Here is a 20635-nt window from a genome sequence, read left to right on the forward strand (position 1 = left end):
TAATAAATTTTAAATATAATATTTATATATTATTTATTTTTATTATAGATTTTGCAGATAGATTTTTAATTTAATTTTTCTATTTTTTTATATTATATATTTATTTATTTGTTTTTCTATATTGTACATTTACTAAGAACCAAACTGGGTGATCTAATATTACGCTACATGTTTAGTGTAATATTTATATTATTTATATTGTATATTTATTTATTGCTTATTTTTTCTTATATGGTATATTTATTTATTCTAATTTTCTTATTTTTATATTAAATGATATTTTTAAGATAGTTTTGAAATGTTTACTTACTGTATATTTTATTTTACATTTTGCAGATGGATTTTTAATGTAGCTTTTTATTTCTTATATTATATATTTATTTCTTTATTTTTCTATATTGTATATTTACTAATTCTACTATTACGCTAAATGGCTCCACAGTGGATGTTTTGAAGGCTCACACTGCTGGAAAATACGGTGCTCACCAATGCTAAAACATTTCATATGGCAATTAGTGACATAGTGTATAGCAGTGCGGAAGAATTTACAAGCAAGAGGGATTCAAGGGGATATTTGTTGTGCAAGATGTGGAGCTTCTGAGGAATCAATAAATCATGTGTTCTTTGAATGTCTTCCAACTCTTCAGGTTTGGGCTCTTTCGAAGATACCATCAAATCCAGCTATTTTTCCAAAAAATTCCCTCTTCACAAACATGAATCATCTATTCTGGAGAGTTTTACCACAGATGGAGGATCACCAGTTTGGATGGATACTATGGTACATCTGGAAAGCTAGGAATAATAAAGTTTTCAATAATTTGGATATGGACCCTATGGATATGCTTAAATTGGCTGAAACAGAATCAACATTGTGGGATGCGGCACAAGTTGTGAATGACCAGAGGACGCCACCACCAATAATAGATATGATATTGCCGTTTTTTCCAGGAAAATGGTGTTTTACAGATGGCTCGTGGAAAGAGGTTGTCATTTTTTCAGGACAATGTTAGCTCAGTACTTTGGAAGGTTTCGATGGATTGTTAGGGGCGAAGAATGTCCGGGCTAGTCTTTCGCCTCTTCATGCGGAGATGGAAGCGCTACTATGGGCAATGGAATGCATGAAAAATTTACGTCAATTTCAGGTCACGTTTGCAACGGATTGTTCTCAATTGGTGAAGATGGTTTCGGAACCAGAGGAATGACCAGCTTTTGCAAATTATTTGGAAGATATCAAGATCGTGAAAGAGAGCTTCACCCGATCAGAGCTTATCTATGTACCACGAACGTAAAATTCAAAGGCGGATAGTCAAGCACGCAGTGCTAGAAAGCAATCGTCTTTCGTTGTTCACATGGATGCAGATCACCCGGTTTGGTTTACAGAGTCAGTATGAGTCTGTATTGTTGATGACAAAAAAAAAAAAAAAACTATTACGCTAAATGTTTAATATGATATTTTTATTTCTTATATTGTATATTTATTTATTTTTTATTTCTTCTTGTATTGTATATTTACTTATTTTAATTTTTTTTATATTAAATGATAATACTAAGATAGATTTTTAATGTAATATTTATATTTCTTATATTGAATATTTACTTATTGTATATTTTTATTTTTCTTATATCAAATGATAATATTACCATAGAAGTTTTATGTAATATTTATGTTTCTGATATTATATATTTACTTATTATTTTTTCTATATTGCATGTTTATTTATTATCTATTTTTGATACCACGTGGTTTCTTTTGAAAAATAGATTTTTATATTTATGTGGACGGTCTATGAAAAACATTGAGTTTTTAATATGAAAAACACGTAATTAATTATAAAATGATAAATCCATATAAATTTAACAATTTTATGAAAAACTAATGCAATGTTTACAATGAAAAGATAATTCTTTCACATTTTTTTGGATTCCTGTTATTGATAGATTAATTTATACCAACTATGTTTTGACTAATGTAGTATTTACATTTTTTATATTATATATTACTTTTTAATGTAGCATTTTTTTTAAGTTATGTACTTGCTAATTATTACTTTTTGTATATTCAATATTTACATATTTAAATGTATATTTACATGTATTTAGTTTTTACATTTAAAGATACATGTCTAATGTAATATTTTTATTTTTTATTTTTTATTTACATTTTAAGATAAACGTTTAATGCTTAATGTACTTTTCCATTTTTTATATTATGTATTTAATTATTAATATTATTTTTGCATATATTATATATTTACTTAATATTTATATTTTACATTTTAAGATAAATATTTAAGGCTTAATATACCTTTTCTATTTTTTTAATTGTTTATTTACATTTTAAGATAAATGTTTAATGATTAACATAAATCTCTCTGCGCTACGCATAACATCTTTCTCTAATACCTTTCTTAAATGATTAACATAACTCATACCTCAAAGGAGTGCAGGTCTGAGTTAGGTTTAATTTCAACTTTTTCTACATCTTCTTCTTCTTGTAAAGCTTCTTCTCAAAACTACTGTTTCGTTTGTAGTAATAGTGTTTGTTGTTGTAGATATCGCAGCTCGTGCTTGCTCCATCAAAAAGAATATGCACCATCACTCTCAGTGGAAGCAGCTGGCTCTGTGCAGCGTTCTTGCTTGCGTCTACTGATAGTTTCTTACAGTCCAAGATTCTGCATAACCTCTTTATCTTAGTCTTATCAATCTTCTGATGAGCCTGAAAATAGAGAGGGTGTGAGATATAACAGCTACCAGTGTATTTTAAAGTGGCTAAAAATTATTCATAATTCCTAAATGTCGGAGAGATGAGAATGTTATAGTTTTCTCACCTCCAACTATTTTGGGATTTATGCTGGTAGCTAGTAAAACTTTGTGATCTGACCCGTAGCTCTCCAGTTTTCTATGGAATGCAAGAGTCCATCAAACAGACTAACACACAAAGTATTGAATCATGAGGGGCAAAATAACATACAAAGTAGTAGAAAATGACAAACACTATAGAATCAACCGTGGAAAGTACCTTTCGATACGTAGAGTTACCATTATACCGTGTGTCCCGTATGAGCTGTCGTTGTTGTGCTTTTGATTGCACTTAGCTCACCAATAATGCTTTCCCAATATGAAAGTGGAGCTCTGTTAATTAAGCAAAGGGAGACTTAAGCATAGTGTAGCTTGTTTGGTAATATCACCTTCGCCAAGGGATTGTCTTCGAGAAGACCCGTTGCTAAAACTTCTTCCTGGAAAAGTCAAAAGAAGCAATTCTTACTAAAGACTTGATACAAAGAACATAAAAGAAAACTTAAAAGATATGGTTCATAGCTAAGATTTTATACCTTCAGTGCTTCAGACTTTGCAGCTGCACCACCAGCAAGAACAGCTCTCGCACAGTCTGTAAAGCAGTTCTTGAAGCACAGCTCTCTGTTACGTTGTTCTGTGAACCTTCAGAATGCTAAGAAGGGTAACCACAAAATCCAAGCTTCAAGTTCGGTGCTTTAACCAAAAGCGAAAATGGGTTTCCATATACCTAGTGGGTGAGACGTTGCTGTAAGGGTTTTTCAAAGAGAGATAACCTTAACGATTTGTTGGGCAATGGTGTGAGTCGATGTTGATGTGGTGTTCGAAAGGGAGGTATAAGTCTCTTTATATATAGATTTTTGCTCTTTTAATTAAATGGAAATTTTACATTATGGAGAGAAGACTTTTTTAGTGAAAAATGGTAACTTTTTTAATGTAAAATAGTAATTTCACATATGTTTAATGTAGTATTTCCATTTCTTTTGTTGTATATTTACATATTATTTATTATTTTGGAAATTATTTTTAGCAGTGATATTAAAATGTATACTATAAATTGTATCAATATTCCAAAAATGTAAAACTATACATTAGATCAATATTTTTGGTGATATGATTTTTTTAAGTAAAAATGGTAATTTATAAATGTAAAATGGTAATCTTACATTATTAATGTAGTATTTTAATTTTTATGTTATATATTTACATATTATTTATTATTTTCAAAATTATATTTATCAGTAATTTTAAAATGTAAAACTATACATTATATAAATATTTCCAATGTAAAACTATACGTTAGTTTAATATTTTTCTGATATGATTTTTTAAGTAAAAATAATAATTTTTAATGTAAAATGGTAATCTTACATGTTTAATGTAATATTTCCATTTCTTATGTTATATATTTACATATTATTTATTATTTTCGAAATTATATTTATCAGTAATATTAAATTGTAAAACTATACAATATATCAATATTTCGAAAATGTAAAACTTTAGTGATATGATTTTTTAAGTAAAATAGTAATTTTTAAAAGTAAAATGGTAATCTTTTAATGTTGTATTTCTATTTCTTATGTTATATATTTACATATTATTTATTATTTTTGAAATTATATTTATCAGTAATATTTAAATGTAAAACTAAACATAATATCAATATTTAGAAAATGTAAAACTATACATTAGTTTAATATTTTTAGTAATATGATTTATTTATGCCACGTGGCTTCTCTCAAAAGAAAGATTATACGATGATGTGGACACCACATGGAGCCTCGGATAGTCCCTTTTATTAGTGTAAATTATATCAATATTTTGAAAATGTAAAACTATACATTAGTTTAATATTTTTGGTAATATGATTTATTTATGCCACGTGACTTCTTTCAGAAGAAGGATTATACGATGATATGGACACCTCCAGGAGCCTCGGATATTCCATTTTATTAGTATAGACTTACTTATTTTAATATTACTTTAGATGCTTAATATAATATTTATATTCATATTTACTTACTATTTATTTTACAATACATTTTTCAGATCGATGTGTAATTTAGTTTTTTCCTGCTTTTATATTGATTTTTAAATGTTATATTATTTATTCTAATTTTCTTCCTATTATATCAAATGATAATATTATAATAGTCTTTTAATGTAATATTTACTTATTATTTATTTTATTATACATTTTACATATAGATTTTTAATGAATTTTTCGATTTCTTATATAATATATTTATTTATTTATTTTTTCAATATTGTATATTTACTAATTTTAATATTACGCAAGATGTTTATTGTAATATTTATATTTCTTATATTTTATATTTATTTATTTTTTATTTTTCTTATATTGTATATTTACTTATTCTTATTTTTTTGTTTTTATATTAAATGATAATATTAAGATAGATTTAATATAATATTTATATTTCTTATATTGAATATTTATTTATTATATATTTTTATTTTCCTGATATCAAATGATAATATTACAATAGAAGTTTTATGTAATATTTCTGTTTCTGATATTATATATTAAATTATTATTTTTTATATTGTATATTTATTTATTATCTATTTTTTAATACCACATGGCTTCTTTTGAAAAATAGATTTTTATATTTATGTGGACGGCCTATGGAAAACACTTAGTTTTTAATATGAAAAATAGATAATTAATTATAAAATGATAAATTCTTATAAATTTAACAATTTAATTAAAAAAACTACTACAATGCTTACAATTAAAAGATAATTTTTTTACATTCCTTTGGATTCCTATTATTGATAGATTAATTTATACCAACTTTATTTTGACTAATGTAGTATTTATATTTTTTATATTGTATATTACTTTTAATGTAATATTTTCATTTTTTAAATTGTGTACTTAATTATTATTAATTTTATATATTATATATTTACATATTTAAATACATATTTACATGTAATTATTTTTTACATTCTAAGATATATGTCTAATGTAGTATTTCCAATTTTTATTTTTATTTTACTTACATTTTAAGATAGATATTTAATGCTTAACGTAATTTTTTCCATTTTTTATATTATGTATTTACTTATCAATATTATTTTTGTATATTATATATATACATAATATCTATATTTTGCATTTTAAGATAAATGTTTAAGGCTTAATGTATTTTTTCTATTTTTTTTAATTGTGTATCTACATCTTAAGATAAATGTTTAATGCTTAATGTACTTTTTATATTTTTTATATTATGTATTTACTTATTAATATTATTTTGGATATTATATATTTTTAAATTGTGTATTTACTTATTATTGTTTATATAATTAGTATATTATATATTTATTCATTTAAATGTATATTTACTTATATTTCGTATGTATTTACTTATTATTACTTTTTGTATATTATATATTTACATATTTAAATGTATATTTACATGTATTTAATTTTTATATTTTAAGATAGATGTCTAATGCAATAATTCCATTCTTTGTTTTTTTTTTACATTTTAAGATAGATGTTTAGTGCTTAATGTAATTTTTTCGTTTTTTATATTATGTATTTACTTATTAATATTATTTTAGTATATTATATGTTTACAGAATATCTATATTTTACATTTTAAGATAGATGTGTAAGGTTTAATGTACTTTTTCTATATTTTTTTTTAAATTGTGTATTTACATTTTAAGATAAATTTTTAATGCTTAATATATTTTTTATATTTTTTTATTATGTATTTACTTATTAATATTATTGTCGTATATTATATATATTTTTAAATTGTGTATTTACTTATTATTGTATATATAATTCGTATATTATATATTTACATATTTAAATGTATATTTACTTATATTTTTTTATGATTTAATGTATATATGGTAAAAATGTGTAGTATGGTAATATGATTTAATGTAATAAAGTAATAATAGTAGTCATTAGATTTTGATCCGCGCTTAAAAAGCGCGGATTTGTTTTCGAAATTAAATAAATTTTAAATAAATTTTCATATAAAATAGTGTATAGGTTTGGATATATTTATCAGGAATGCCGAACCAAACCATACCAAAATGAAAAATACAAAATCAAAATTGAACTGAATTTCATAAATAACCGAGCATATCATATATCTCTGAAACCAAACTGAGAATCAAATGGATATCTGAATTTTTAAAATACAAATTATATGCTTAAACTATTAATTATATTTAATTTCTAAATCACCAAATATCCTAAACATACTATTTATAAACCGAATGACCCGAATATTTTGTATTAAAATATTATAATTATCTGAAGTATCAGATATTTTTATCCGAACAACTCGAGTTACTCAATTTTTAAACTGAAAACTCAAAATATCCGATATTTTATCTATAAATCGATAATTACCTAAACCAAAATCGAATGGAACTGAATTAGACTCATTTTTTTTGCATATTAACCGCTTCCCAACTTCACTGCTGAACCGAACCAAAAACCAAAATAACTCAACTGAAACGAAATCAAACTTTGTAAATACCTAAATAGTTCCTAAATTGGTAGAACCAAAACACCAAAACCAAAACGATTTTAATTTCTAAATCGCATGTAAGATATTTTAAAAAGGATTACGTGGGACATACTCATTTAAATACCTTGCAATGCTGAAAAATATTAGTGAGGATGTTACGGGAAGTTAAAAACAATATATTGTTTATAGATTTTGTTAACAAAGAATTAAGAAGAATTTAATATGAGTTAGAAAAGGAAAGGAATATCTCTGAGAGAATAGGTCTATTACGCTGTAATATATTCGATTGCATTCCCACTTTTAAATTAAAAAATGAAAACATATGCGATTGTTGTAGTTGTTAACTAACAAAAGGAGTAAAAATTGGATAAATATATGGTATAATGTTATTGAGTAATATATTGTTACAGACATATAAGGTTGACCAAAATAAAAGTTAAGTCTAATAAAAGAGTGCAACAATCTTATATAAGTAGATTTTTAAGATTTTTTTCTTTTAATAGTATTAATATCACTTGGTTTTTTTCGAAGAGGGTTTCTAAAACGAGGTGCCTAGACCCTAGATTAGCACCTTTAATCGGTATAGATTTTAATGTTAATAGGATTTTAGGTCCTAATTAGTGACATGTAGTATTGACTTAAGATGGGCCTTTAAGCCCATAAATTTATAACGCGCGAAGAGGCAGAGACCACAAAACGGCACAACGTGCATTTGTAAAAAGCTGAAACGACTCACATCTGTACTTTATACCGCCAAGTTTCTCTGCGAGTATTTGGAGGGAAAAATAGAACAGAAAAAACCCTCGACACAGACAGATCCAAGAGAGAGAGACAGAGAGGAGTGAGAAGAGGAGAGATATGGCAGATGAAGGTAAGGAGGAGCAGGGAATGGATCAGGTGGAGGAGGATTTCTCTATATGGAAGAAGAACACGCCATTCCTCTACGATCTCATGATCTCCAACCCTCTCGAATGGCCCTCTCTCACCGTCCATTGGGTCCCATCAGCGCTGACTCCTTACGCTGCAGACCCATACTTCAACGTTCACAAGCTCATACTCGGAACCCACACCTCCGGTGGTGCCCAAGACTTCCTCATGATCGCCGACGCCGTTATCCCAACTCCCGACACCGAACCTGGCTTAGGCGGCACAAATCAAGATCCCATAGTCCCTAAGGTATATAAAGCTTCCTCCTTTTTTGGCTATCTTTGTAGCTCGTGTTGTGTGCGCGCCAAATGTTCGATAAAATGACTAGCTGAAAGTGATTGAACGTTATGTTTATAAGAAGATTAAAGCATTCTTGTGCTAATTAGGTAGAGATTTGTCCCTAATGTTCCTTCTTTCTTGGTAATCTCTGTAGCTCGTGTTTTATGCGCACCACGTGTTCTATTAAATGTCTAGCTTAAAGTCTTAGGTATTACTAATGCATTCGTGTACTAATTAGGTAGAGATTTGTCCCTAAGCTTCCTCCTTTCTTGGCGATGTTTGTAGCTCTTGTTGTATGCGCACCATGTGTTCGATAAAATTACTAGCTGAAAGTGTTAGAACGATAACATTAACGCATACTTGTGTTAATTAGGTAGAGATTTGTCCCTATGGTTTGGTTCCTCCTTTATTGGCGATCTTTATAGCTCGTGTTGTATGCGCACCGTGTGTTCGATGAAATTACTAGCTGAAAGTGCTGGAACGTTGTTGTTGTTGCAGGTGGAGATTAGGCAGAAGATACGTGTTGATGGAGAAGTGAACAGAGCGCGGTGTATGCCGCAAAGGACGACGCTTGTGGGTGCAAAGACAAGTGGGTGTGAAGTATTTCTGTTTGATTACACCAAGCACGCTTCGAAGCCTCAGACAAGTGATTGTGATCCTGATCTGAGGCTTTTGGGACATGACAAGGAAGGGTATGGGTTGTCTTGGAGTCCTTTTAAAGAAGGTTATCTCCTGAGTGGTTCACAGGATCAGAAGATTTGCCTTTGGGATGTTTCTGCTACACCGCAAGATAAGAAATTGAATGCAATGTTTGTGTATGAGGTAAGTTGAACAATACTGGTGTTTACTGTTTCTTGAAGATGAGGGTTTCTGCTTCTGAGTTTACTCTCTTGTTATGGTTTTAGGGACATGAATGTGCTGTGGAAGATGTTTCGTGGCATATGAAGAATGAGAACCTTTTTGGGTCTGCGGGTGATGATGGTAGATTGGTGATATGGGACACACGGACAAACAAAATGCAACACCATGTGAAAGTTCACGAGAAAGAGGTAGAAACCATATCCAAAGCAAAGCTTGCATGTCCTGTATTTATGGTTACCGGAACTCATATATCAGATACATATGTTGTATACACGAGGTCTCTAAGGCTGCTAACTATGTGACCATGCTTTATTGTGCGTTCTTAGGTGAACTATCTGTCTTTCAATCCGTTTAACGAATGGGTTTTAGCCACAGCTTCCTCAGACTCAACTGTTGCCTTGTTTGACCTCCGGAAGCTGAATGTACCTTTGCACGTCATGAGCAGCCATGAGTATGTTCGTTTACATTTTCTTACATTCCACACGCCATCTATTTATTGTGTTAGAACCAGATGTCAACACCACTGCACCGTAAAATAAAAAAAAATTGATTACAGGGGAGAGGTTTTCCAAGTGGAGTGGGATCCTAACCACGAAACAGTGCTTGCATCTTCCGGTGAAGACAGAAGGCTGATGGTCTGGGATCTTAATAGGTATCTTAATCTTAAAAAAGTTGAGTTTAATCTGACGATTGATTCGACGTTTAGTAAGTTTTTTTTTTAATTGGGGTTTACAGGGTTGGAGAAGAACAGCTTGAGATAGAGTTGGATGCAGAAGATGGTCCACCAGAGTTGCTCTTCTCTCACGGAGGCCACAAGGCTAAGATCTCTGATTTTGCTTGGAACAAAAACGAGCCTTGGGTCATTGCAAGTGTAGCAGAAGACAACAGTCTTCAGGTGTGGCAAATGGCGGAAAGCATCTATAGAGATGAAGATGAAGCTGACAACGACTAGGAGATCAAACAAGATACTACACAACAGTCATGAAAATCAAGAAATGAATTGGTCTCTCCGTTACTTTAAGCTATATCCTGCTTTAGCCAGTTTCTACAAGACGAGCTTTGTGTTATGAATCATTTCTGTTAGTTAATGTAGTCATGTTTGGATCTTGGTAGTTTACTTATAACTGTTGCAAAATAAAATTATGGGGTTGAAGTTAGACTTTAGATCTCAGAACTGAGCATGCAACATATTCGTCATAGACATGATTGCTCTTCGCCATAACTAAAGTGAAATTGAGTTACACTGTGTTACTATAGAACCTGGGTAATTGGGTATAGTAGGTAATAAGACTCAAGAATCATTAGAATCTTTGTTTTTTTAGGCATAGTACCGTACTGCCCAGTATCTCACTCCATGTAGCATCAAGGAAAACCCCCTAAAGCTCCATTTTCAGCAGTTGAGAGTTGATTTGAGTAGGAATCAAAACTTGATTTATCAAATGCAATATTCAACCTCTTACCATAAGAGCTTAAAGAAAGAAGCTACTAAAGGACAAAAACCAAGCAGCAAGAACAATGGGCATAGTCGTTGAATTCAACAAGGAAATGCAATTACATAAGAGAAAAAACAAGAAGAGATTAAACTGGATTGATAGAATACAATGTGACCTGCAAGAGAAGCTTGAGAATGGCTTGTGCAATGAACACTTTAATCTTTTTATTTATTTATCAAAAACACTTTAATCATTATTTTGGAAGTCTTATTCTCTTCCTCTCATCTATGTAAGAAAAAAAAAACACTTTTCCGGCAATGGTTGCAAAAGCCAAAGTCAGAGTAGTGACATCAAGCTTGATTTGATTGCAGACATCCTGAGAGATGCCGTAACCCTCAAGCAAACTCGAAACATTAAGAAAACCCTAATCAAGGCTGAAGCTCCTGAGATGGAGAAGAAGAAAATAGGCTATTGTTACTTCTCTCCAAGCTGCCAACTGAAATAGAGTCATTATCCTCGATGTCGAGCATCGCAAGACTCAAGTGTAATTCTTTGTTCGAATTTGGGTAAACCTCATCGTCGAAACAGTCATCATCTTCTCCTAGTTTCTTCAACCACTTCTCTACTTCATCTTCCCCGTTTAGCAGCTTGAGTATCTGCATAAATGTAAAAAGAAAAAAGAGACCAAAAGGTCAGTTCTTGGCCCAATTCACCCATGTAACAGAGGAGCCAACACTTCAGTTTTGGGATTATAAGTATGCACAGCACAAATAGTGTATAGTTAACCTCTCTGATATTGGGACGATGAGTAGCGGCTCTTGTAAGACAATGTTTAGCAGCAAGAACCATTTTCTGAAACTGAGCCTCAACAAAAGTCCCTGAAATGTTCGGATCCAAGAGCTCTTTTGCAGCACCTTTTTCTATAATTGGCTTTGCCTGCAACCCATGTAATCTCTTTTTAGAGTTTCTCAATGAGGGTTTGCTTACGCTACAAGTAACCAAAACCAACACTTACCCACATGACCAAACTCTCCTGTCCTCTTGGGCTATCAGAAGAAATAGTAGTTCTTCCTGATATGAGTTCAAGCAAAACTACTCCAAAGGCATAAACATCAACTTTGTCGCTCACCTTTCCGTACATGAAGTATTCAGGAGCTAGGTATCCAAACGTGCCCACCACGTCTCTTTGTATTGTGTATAGACAAGACTTGGATCCCCACATCGAGAGTCCGAAATCCGAAAGCTATTTTCTCACAAGAAATATCCGAAAAATGTTGAATTTTCTTATGAAGTTGTACATATATTTACAAGTTTTTTTCTGGTAAAAAATATATTTATATTATATTTACATGTTCTGAATCACTAGTTCTCAATACCTGAGGTTCTAACTCATCTGAGAGAAGAACATTAGAAGACTTGACATCTCTGTGGATGACAGGATTAGAACATTGGTTGTGAAGATAATCAAGAGCTTCCCCTAACCCAATTGCTATCTTGAATCTCTCTTCCCATGCCAATACATGCTTACCTGCAGAAATTGAATCACCATGCATACTGAATACTATTGTGTAAAGATGGTTATGAGAGTAAGTAGAGTAGTATTTGTGCTAACCCTGAAGGGTCTCCTCCAAACTTCCTCTGGATGAGAGATTGTAAACAGAGATAAGTTCATCATATTGGACGCACACACCGATTAAAGGAGAGATGTTTTGGTGACTCAAAGAAGAGATTATGCTAACTTCTTGAACAAAATCCTTCACTGCTTCTTTTCCAGATGATTTCAAGATCTTCACCGCCACTGCTTTCCCATCTTCAAGAACCCCTTTGTAGACTTCGTTACATCCTCCTTTTCCAATTAGATTCTCTGTAATAGAAAAAAAACTAAGAATCAGATGAGCATAAAGTGACCAAAAAATAAATGACCTAGAAAAAAAAAGTGACCTAGAAATCAAAAGACAAGAGTTAGTTAGTACCTGAAGAGAAACCTGATGTTGCTGTCTTAAGAACATCATAGCTAAACCATCTATTTATTTCCTTTAGTATGTCTTTAAGTTGTGAATCACAGAAGCTCGGTTGAGAAGTGTGATTGGGATGATGTGGAAACCGTTCAGGCAAGCTCATGACCCAATTGACAACTGATATTTTCCGAGTCTGATGTTGGACCACTGGAGGAGCTAAAGTGGTTGTTCTTAGCAATGGCCAACCTGGTTTCTGGTCTACTACCTCTACTGATGGAAGAGAAAGTGATCTACCAGAAACCCTCCTCTTCTCTTGGCTTGTTCTCTGCAGCTCTCTGTTTTTAACCATCGATTCTCCGGATTTCAGTTTGAGTTCTTTGTCTGAAAGTCCATCAAAAAGTTCAGAACTTGGTCTTGAACTTATGTTTTGAGCTGCAAGAAGAATCAAACCCATTTCTGGTCAACGGATTTGAGTTTAAAGAATGGTATATAGATCACTTATAGAGATTCAGAAAGTTGATGTAAAGGGAGCCAACGAACCAAGAGGTGGCTGGGAATGGTTGGAACGTCTAAATATTATATCTCCTCTGTGGATGGCCAAAACATCAGTTGTTGGAGGAAGCTCTTTTGAGCAGCCTTTAGCTACTTTTAGGCTAAAAAATTATATGAAATCAGTAAGAGAATATCATTTTTTTATATATAAAATTTTGCGCTATGCAGATTTTCTCACCTTAGTTTTCTTTGATGTTTAACTCCAACAATAATGGACATAGCGTTGTATCTATTTGCCTCTTTAACTAAAACCCCTTGAACTGAGTTTCCCTTCAAAACATCTCCTTTGAGCTCAATCTGTTCTCAAAACCCCATATACTCTCTGTCACCCATTTCCCAAAATTGTGTAGCGAAATAAACATGGAAAATGATGTAAAGCTACCTTCTTTGTTGAACAGAATTCACTGTAAAGTTCTAAGTACCGATCCAACGCTGACTTGCTTTTCAAGGCACTATCTGTATCAAATCATCATACAAGTTAAGTCAGAAACCAATATAAAAGCTTAGTAAAGAGAAGAAGGAGAAGAAGAACTCACGAAAAGTTGAACAAACATGAATAACAACAACATCACACTCTCCATGTTTTCCTGCAACTGCTTCAAGTGCCCATTTCAAGATCTCTTTGCCACTCTCATCAATTTTAATTCCAACCAATACAATATTTCTCTGCTTCACATTCACATTATCCACTTTGTTGTTTTTCTCCACTGCCATTTTTTTTTTGTTTCCTTTGTGCAAAGAACTAATACAAAAAGCAAATTACAGAGGAATCAATGCCTTACATAAATAAATATAAACCCAAACCTAATGCTTTTTCTTTAAATACAATTTTATAGGGAAGTTGAGAGATAGAAAAGTCAGAAACTTATGTTGCAACTACTATCAGATAAAAACAAATACAAAATCCAGAGTAGAGAAAGTGAGATAGACACTTGAAAATTTAAAGGCATTTAAAGATGATAAAAATAAGCAAATTGGATTTGAAGAAGATACACGATGAGCATTAACAGACAACATAGTAACACCTAAATCCTCTGTATTCATTATTAAATTTGGTCGTCAAAATAAGATAGTTTTGCTGTCATGTGCAATCAGCATTTATACCTGCTTTTGCCAAATAGAATTATAAAAAACTTACAATTAAAACCTGGATTTTTTTAGGTAAATGCTGATCTTCTTCTCTTATCTTCTTCAAAGGAAAAGAAAGGAGACTGGTTTTATTTTTAAATTAAGATAAAACTGATATGATCGGAGAAGAAGGAAGAGGCGAAGAGAGAAGTGAGAAAAAAGTGTCGGTGAGTAGAAAGAAAGAGAGGTCCAGTGACCAAAAGCAGACAGGGGACCAATTTTGTTTTTTCAAATTTTACTTCTGTTTTTATAATTTTTAGTTTTTTAATAATTGAGAAAGGGAAAAAAGAGGAAACAAATGAGGTTTTTGTGTGGGTTGTTGTTGGATTTATACTTTTATTATACGAATATAAATGAGTTGGTTAGGAGAAGCCGGCAATTTTAGCGGGAAGGAAGCATGAAATGAGGAGATTTTAAAAGGGCCAAGTCACAAGTGAATGTGTGTGGCCATCGGCTATTGCGGGTTACGAGCGTAGCGAAGAAGGCCTTAAAGCCTTGAAAGCTGCCTCATTTACTTAATGCACGGAAACGGCTACATGAAAAGAAAATACTATATTTTTTCTCCTTGTAGATAAATGTTTTGTTTGAAGTGATAAAGCATATAGTTAATTAGATTGATAACCTAATTGTAAGCACAAAGAAAGTAATTAGTTATGGTGGTAAATTTGTAAAGAACGGAGAATAGACATGGGGGATTCAGATAAGGTATTTAAGGTTAGAGTATTTTTACATATCAGATCAGGTTCGAATATTTTTAATTTGGGTCAGGTTTGAATATTTAGATTTTGAAATAAAAAAATATTTTTTCATTATTCAAGTTTCTTGTACTTAAAAATTTAACTTAACTCATTTTCTAATTTTTAATAGGTTGGAAGATTAATAGATTTGAGGATAAAAAATTAAAAATACAAAGACGCTAATATGGTTATTGTTTTGAAAATTTAGATGCAACTTTTGTTAATGCATGAAACTAGACGCTTGGCATGCATTTTAAGTGAATAGCAAATTACTTTATCCGCAATTATATGTATATTATCTGATCTTGAGGCATGTGTAACATCAATATAAATATTTTGAATAAAATGAGAGAATTAAACTAGGAATATAAGGTTAAGTATACACATTTTTGGTTATCTTTGGATATCCATTCCGGTTCGGATATACCGTTCGGATATCCAATCTCTCCTAACACAATATTCATTGGGATGTTTTGTTACTTTGGTTTGAATTTTGATTCGAGTTTTTGGGTCGGATTCGAGTACGGGGTTCATGTATCGGATAAATGCTCATGCATATCTAATAAGGTGATTTTGTGTGGATTGACGAAAATACTCTTCTGCACTTTTGTGAAATTATGTGAATTTATCAAATGATATTATATCTAGTAAAATGATGTGTTATTTGACTAAATGGTGATTGTGTATCAAGAATAAATATGAACGAAAGTATATGTTTTTGATTAAATAACATGCTATTGAAAAGTATTGAGTTCAAGTGGTATGTAACTGAATAGTTGAACCATAAAGCACTAAAATAACCTGTCTCTAAGATAAGTGATAATTAATATTTTCCGAAAATATACGACTTTTTAATTTTAACTTGAGAATTAAAATAATCGTTAGTTTTAAGAAAAAAAGCATAATATAGTTTTTATATTGTAAAAAATAATTGGATGTTATTCAAAATTTCATGTTAATATATTGATATCTTTTTTTTTATCAAAATATATCGATAGCTATAAACATATATATTGTATAAGAAATCAAATATAAACTTATAAACACAAAAACATACAATACGATTCTTTTGAACTAAACATATATTTTTTTAAATGATACATTGATAGAATAGTTTTATTATTTTGTGTTCCATTTTTATTGGTTGTGAATATATATCGAAATACTTATTTTTAAAATTTTACAAAAAGTGGAATGTACATTGTTAAGTCGGATTATTGGGTTAGTAGAAATTTACTACAGCTCAGGTCATATATTCAGAGACTAGCATTAAGAAGTTTCAAGCTTGGAAAATTAATGATTTTCAAAAGATGTGCTATCTTATATGGTACTTGTTAACGAAGCATGTAGTTTTATCAGGAAATTATTACGTCATTATATGTGATGTAATTATCGTTGCCCGAGATGTAAGGAACTCAACAAATCAGTGACTCATTTTTTCCGTATGCCCCTCAGTTTTACAAGCATAAGCTTTATCTGCTACACCCTCTAATTTGAAAGTATTCACGAAATCAAGTGTCTATAATTACCTATTCTGAAAAAAACATTGAAAGTTTAGAACTGCACCAAGCACGTACATCGCTTTGTTAACCGATCCTTAATATGTACATTTGGCGCCAGACTAGCCGCAGATCCTAACTTTCTAAACAAAAACTGAATTTGAAGCTAACCGAGGACAAGGAAACCCCACCACAAGCAAAGAAAATCAGACTAGAAGTGAGCAGGGCTGTGTCTGAGTACAAGCAAATCAAACATACTCTCGGAGCCTTGAAAAATTATAGGGAAGTTTACTAGAATGACTCTAATTGATCTGAGAATTACTAGAATGACTCATTTTTTTTCAAAATTATTAGAATATTTTTCTGTCAAATTTGCCATTTCACACAGTTATAACAAAAAAAAATATTACCAAAGTACCCTCGACAACAGACTTATTTTTTTAAAGAAAAAATCTATCAAGTAATAAATCTATTTATAAAATCTGAGAAGAAATGAAAATCTACCGTTAAAGTGGTGCCAGACTTTCTTAGAAACGACAGATTTGTTCACACGACAGATTTAATTGTCTGATTTGATTATAAAATAGATTTTTAAGCATATATCGGTGGAATGATGTAGCAGATTTGTTAGAAGTGATAGATTTATGTGGTCAACTTATTTTCTCATGGATCGATTTTTTTTTTTGTTCGACTTATTTTTTACGGCAGATTTATATATCCAATTTAAAATTGTTGGCAGACGTTTGTTTATGAAGTGGCAGACTTTTAAATTTATGTTGTAGCAGATTTATTAACGGAAATCTGGATTTATGTAAACCTATTTCAATTTCGGCCCGGTTTACATAAATTCTGAATTTGGTTTATTTTAGGTTAATTAAACTCAGAATTAGGTAAACTTTTGTAGTTGTCGTCATCTCTTTTATCCTTCTTTTCTTCCTTTTCATGGTTGTTTAATCACTTGTTGCAATCCTTACTACTTGAAGAAACATGGATCACATCATTCTCGTCTGTGGAAAGTGGAGATTTGAAAGAAAAAAGTGGTTCTTTGAAGTGGATCATGATCAACTTAAGTGATGAGTATTCGATTTAGTTTGAGGATTTGATCATTAAATTTCATTCTGGTTGGTGCTACATTTGTTGGTATACTCTTTTGGTGTTTCGTTACATTTTCACTTTCGTATTCCATTTAGTTTTTTTTTTCAAAATCAATCAGAACTATTTAACCATCTTATGTCTCATATTAATGTGATAGACGTTTTATTTTCAATCCACATGCGTCTGTAGTTAGCAACCAAATATATATAAGATTTAGCATCCATATGATTTAGATACATATGAATTCTTTGTAAAACCTGCATAATTATACATTCATCAATGCATAATAGTTATACACATCTGATGTCGGAACGTTCATCTCCAGCCAAAACTCTTGATGATCCACATCTCAAACGTCATGCTTGTCGAAAGGATCACAATTCAGACCTGTAATCTCTCCAAACTCATACAAAGAGAAACGCAATGGCATAGAATCTATCAAAGACAAAATCTCATGACTGCTCTCGATTGCCAATTGATTGGCAAGGAAATGGTGAACAACTTTCGCAGACCAAATATAATGCAGCTCTTTCAGCTTCACAATAACTCCAATAGCTGATTCCCTCAACTCAGACCAAACATCTTCCCCAAGTTGAAAAGTTATGAATAATCAAGGCTACTGGATTTTTTTTTCACAATTTAAGAAAAATCGTGAGTAATCTTGGTATCTATGACCATGGGTGCAACTGAATTTTCATCAAGTGGTAAATGAACTAGGAATTAGAGTCTACAAATTTTCACAATCAGTAAACCAATAATGAAATAATCTGTCATAACCAAACTTTAATTACAGAAAAAAAGTCTTGAGATTTCAAAGTGAAATAATGTTGAAATTGGGATTTAGGGTTTTCGAAATTAAACATCTCAATCAAATAATATATGTTTAAAAAAGTGTAATAACTACTGGGAATTGGATTGATTTAGCACTTACAGTTGAAATTGAGATTTAGGTTTACACAAAAGAAAGAAGATGGCGACTTGAAGAGGAGGTGTCGACGGCGGCTATGACATAGGAGATGTTGTCGGAGTGGGAAAGGGACGACAGCGACTATTGATAGGAGATTGTTCCTGTCCTATGTCGATGTCGTCGTGAGAGAGAAACCCGTCAAAACCAAGGTTTTTTTCTATTTCTTTTTTTTTGTCGATTTTTTTTTCAAATTTAACATATATTTTCCAATTTTTTAATTTATTTATGTGACAATTTTGTAGTTAATCAAGTTAGTAATGGGTTTTTAGTAAATTTGCTTATACCTCATTTTAGTCTAGTAATTTAAATTTAATATGAGTTATTCTAGTAATTTTTAGATGAATGGGAGTTAGTCTAGGTAATTTCTCAAAATTATATTACTATTAGAGTCCAATTCTGAACCGAAATAATTAAGTAGATATGTTGGTAATTTATTAGAAATAAACAAATGCACAGTTCGATTCTTTCTCCATAATATTTCAAATTCTCATGGTTTTGGGAGGCCAAATAAATAATGGGATTCAGGACTTAAAACTTTCAGGCACGGTCCTGGAGCCTGGAGGTGAGTTACAAGATTAGCGCATAGGAAGAATTTCCATAACCACATGCGCGAGTATCAAAGTATTTCTGTGTCAAAGTAGTATCACCGACTATAAATTACATAGATTAGGATTTGAGGAAGTAACTATTAAATCCTAAGCCGGTAAAGAATTTTAACTGGAACTGAAATGAACAAGTTTTACATATCTAAAGATTGTTTATATATATACATTTATCAATGTATGTAGTTTAAGTGACTGGTCGACGCCGACGGGATGAAGACCCTGTTCAAAATGGATAAAATTAGAGAGGCTGATATATGATATGAAGTGATTTGATTATTAGACTTTATCCAATGATATTTTGGTCTTTATACTTATCAAAATGTGTAAGAAACTAAAACTTTTGTCAAAACATAAATTTTTAGATATAAATTTACCTAACCTTAATTCTTTATAATACGTACAGAGAATTTTCATGTTTACCATTTTGTTGGTACAATTATTCATGTTTTCAATAAAGAAACATTTTTAAAAGTACATTTTTCACTAAAAGGCAAAAAAATTTTATACCATTACTCTGTATATATGACAAATAATTATTTAAATAAATAAAAAAAATATAAAAAATAATTTTTTTTATGTTTCTGAATTCTAATTTTTTTAATAAATTTTTCATTTTGAATTTTTTTGTTGTTTTTTTTCAAAATTTCTTTTTGAAATTCCAAAATTCTTTTTGAATTTTTTTTTGAATTTTTTTTAAAAAAAATTAAAGTATTTATTTATATATTTATTCGAATCTTAATTTTTACATTCCAAAAATCCTACCCCACCCCTCAATTCTAAACCGTAAGTCGAGATTAATTAACTCTTGGGTTATAAATTTGTTTTTTCCTCAGTGAATTTGTAAAAGTGGTTAGCGTAAACATAAAAAGTAGTATTATAAATGTGACATTTTTGGCAATTTCCCATGTATATATCATGTGACACAAAATCTTAAATTTATCATTCTACATACATATTTGTTGTTCAAATTTTAAATTTATTTATCAACAAAATAAAATTTGAAGGATGAAATTTGAAAATTTACTAAGCAGTAAGCACGTTATTTTGTAACATATTAATCAAAGAAGAATATAATGAACACACTTTCTAGGTATACAACATTAACTTCGTATTCAAATATAGCATATGGTAGGTCCAGGAGAAATATAGTTTGTGGTGCTAATTTGTTGTAACTATTTAAAACGTGCCAATCTGTGGCGACTACCAAGATAAAGTGAATCTGTGACTAATAGCCTATTACAGTGATGACATAAATTAGTTATGATGGACACC

The 20635-nt window shown here is 30.6% G+C and overlaps 2 protein-coding genes across 2 annotated transcripts; one reads left to right on the plus strand and one right to left on the minus strand.

The window, feature by feature from the left end:
• The first annotated feature begins 8090 nt into the window (after positions 1-8090).
• On the plus strand, positions 8091-10546 carry LOC106394480 (WD-40 repeat-containing protein MSI2-like). Its single transcript, XM_013835052.3, has 6 exons — positions 8091-8498; positions 9027-9350; positions 9434-9577; positions 9716-9840; positions 9946-10041; positions 10125-10546. Exons 1-6 carry the CDS (start codon positions 8181-8183, stop codon positions 10339-10341), a joined length of 1224 nt encoding a protein of 407 aa, XP_013690506.2. The 5' UTR covers positions 8091-8180; the 3' UTR covers positions 10342-10546.
• A 485-nt stretch (positions 10547-11031) lies between these two features.
• On the minus strand, positions 11032-14838 carry LOC106423202 (protein kinase STUNTED). Its single transcript, XM_013863984.3, has 11 exons — positions 14471-14838; positions 13869-14074; positions 13715-13788; positions 13511-13629; positions 13321-13433; positions 12796-13212; positions 12435-12686; positions 12199-12350; positions 11838-12065; positions 11609-11758; positions 11032-11478 (listed from the first exon to the last, which is right to left on the minus strand). Exons 2-11 carry the CDS (start codon positions 14044-14046, stop codon positions 11251-11253), a joined length of 1911 nt encoding a protein of 636 aa, XP_013719438.2. The 5' UTR covers positions 14047-14074; positions 14471-14838; the 3' UTR covers positions 11032-11250.
• Positions 14839-20635: the final 5797 nt, after the last annotated feature.

This window comes from Brassica napus, chromosome C7, assembly GCF_020379485.1.
Source record: "Brassica napus cultivar Da-Ae chromosome C7, Da-Ae, whole genome shotgun sequence".
NCBI lineage: Eukaryota > Viridiplantae > Streptophyta > Magnoliopsida > Brassicales > Brassicaceae > Brassica > Brassica napus.

Excerpts from the sequence above, each read along its gene's own strand:
- LOC106423202 (XM_013863984.3), bottom strand. The coding sequence starts at position 14,046 with ATGGCAGTGGAGAAAAACAACAAAGTGGATAATGTGAATGTGAAGCAG. Across the intron at positions 13,213-13,320 it reads CCATTCCCAGCCACCTCTTG|CTCAAAACATAAGTTCAAGA; the intron begins GTTCGTTGGCTC and ends TTCTTCTTGCAG. Across the intron at positions 12,066-12,198 it reads CAGATGAGTTAGAACCTCAG|CTTTCGGATTTCGGACTCTC; the intron begins GTATTGAGAACT and ends GTGAGAAAATAG.
- LOC106394480 (XM_013835052.3), top strand. The coding sequence starts at position 8,181 with ATGGCAGATGAAGGTAAGGAGGAGCAGGGAATGGATCAGGTGGAGGAG. Across the intron at positions 9,578-9,715 it reads TGAAAGTTCACGAGAAAGAG|GTGAACTATCTGTCTTTCAA; the intron begins GTAGAAACCATA and ends GTGCGTTCTTAG. Across the intron at positions 9,841-9,945 it reads CACGTCATGAGCAGCCATGA|GGGAGAGGTTTTCCAAGTGG; the intron begins GTATGTTCGTTT and ends AATTGATTACAG.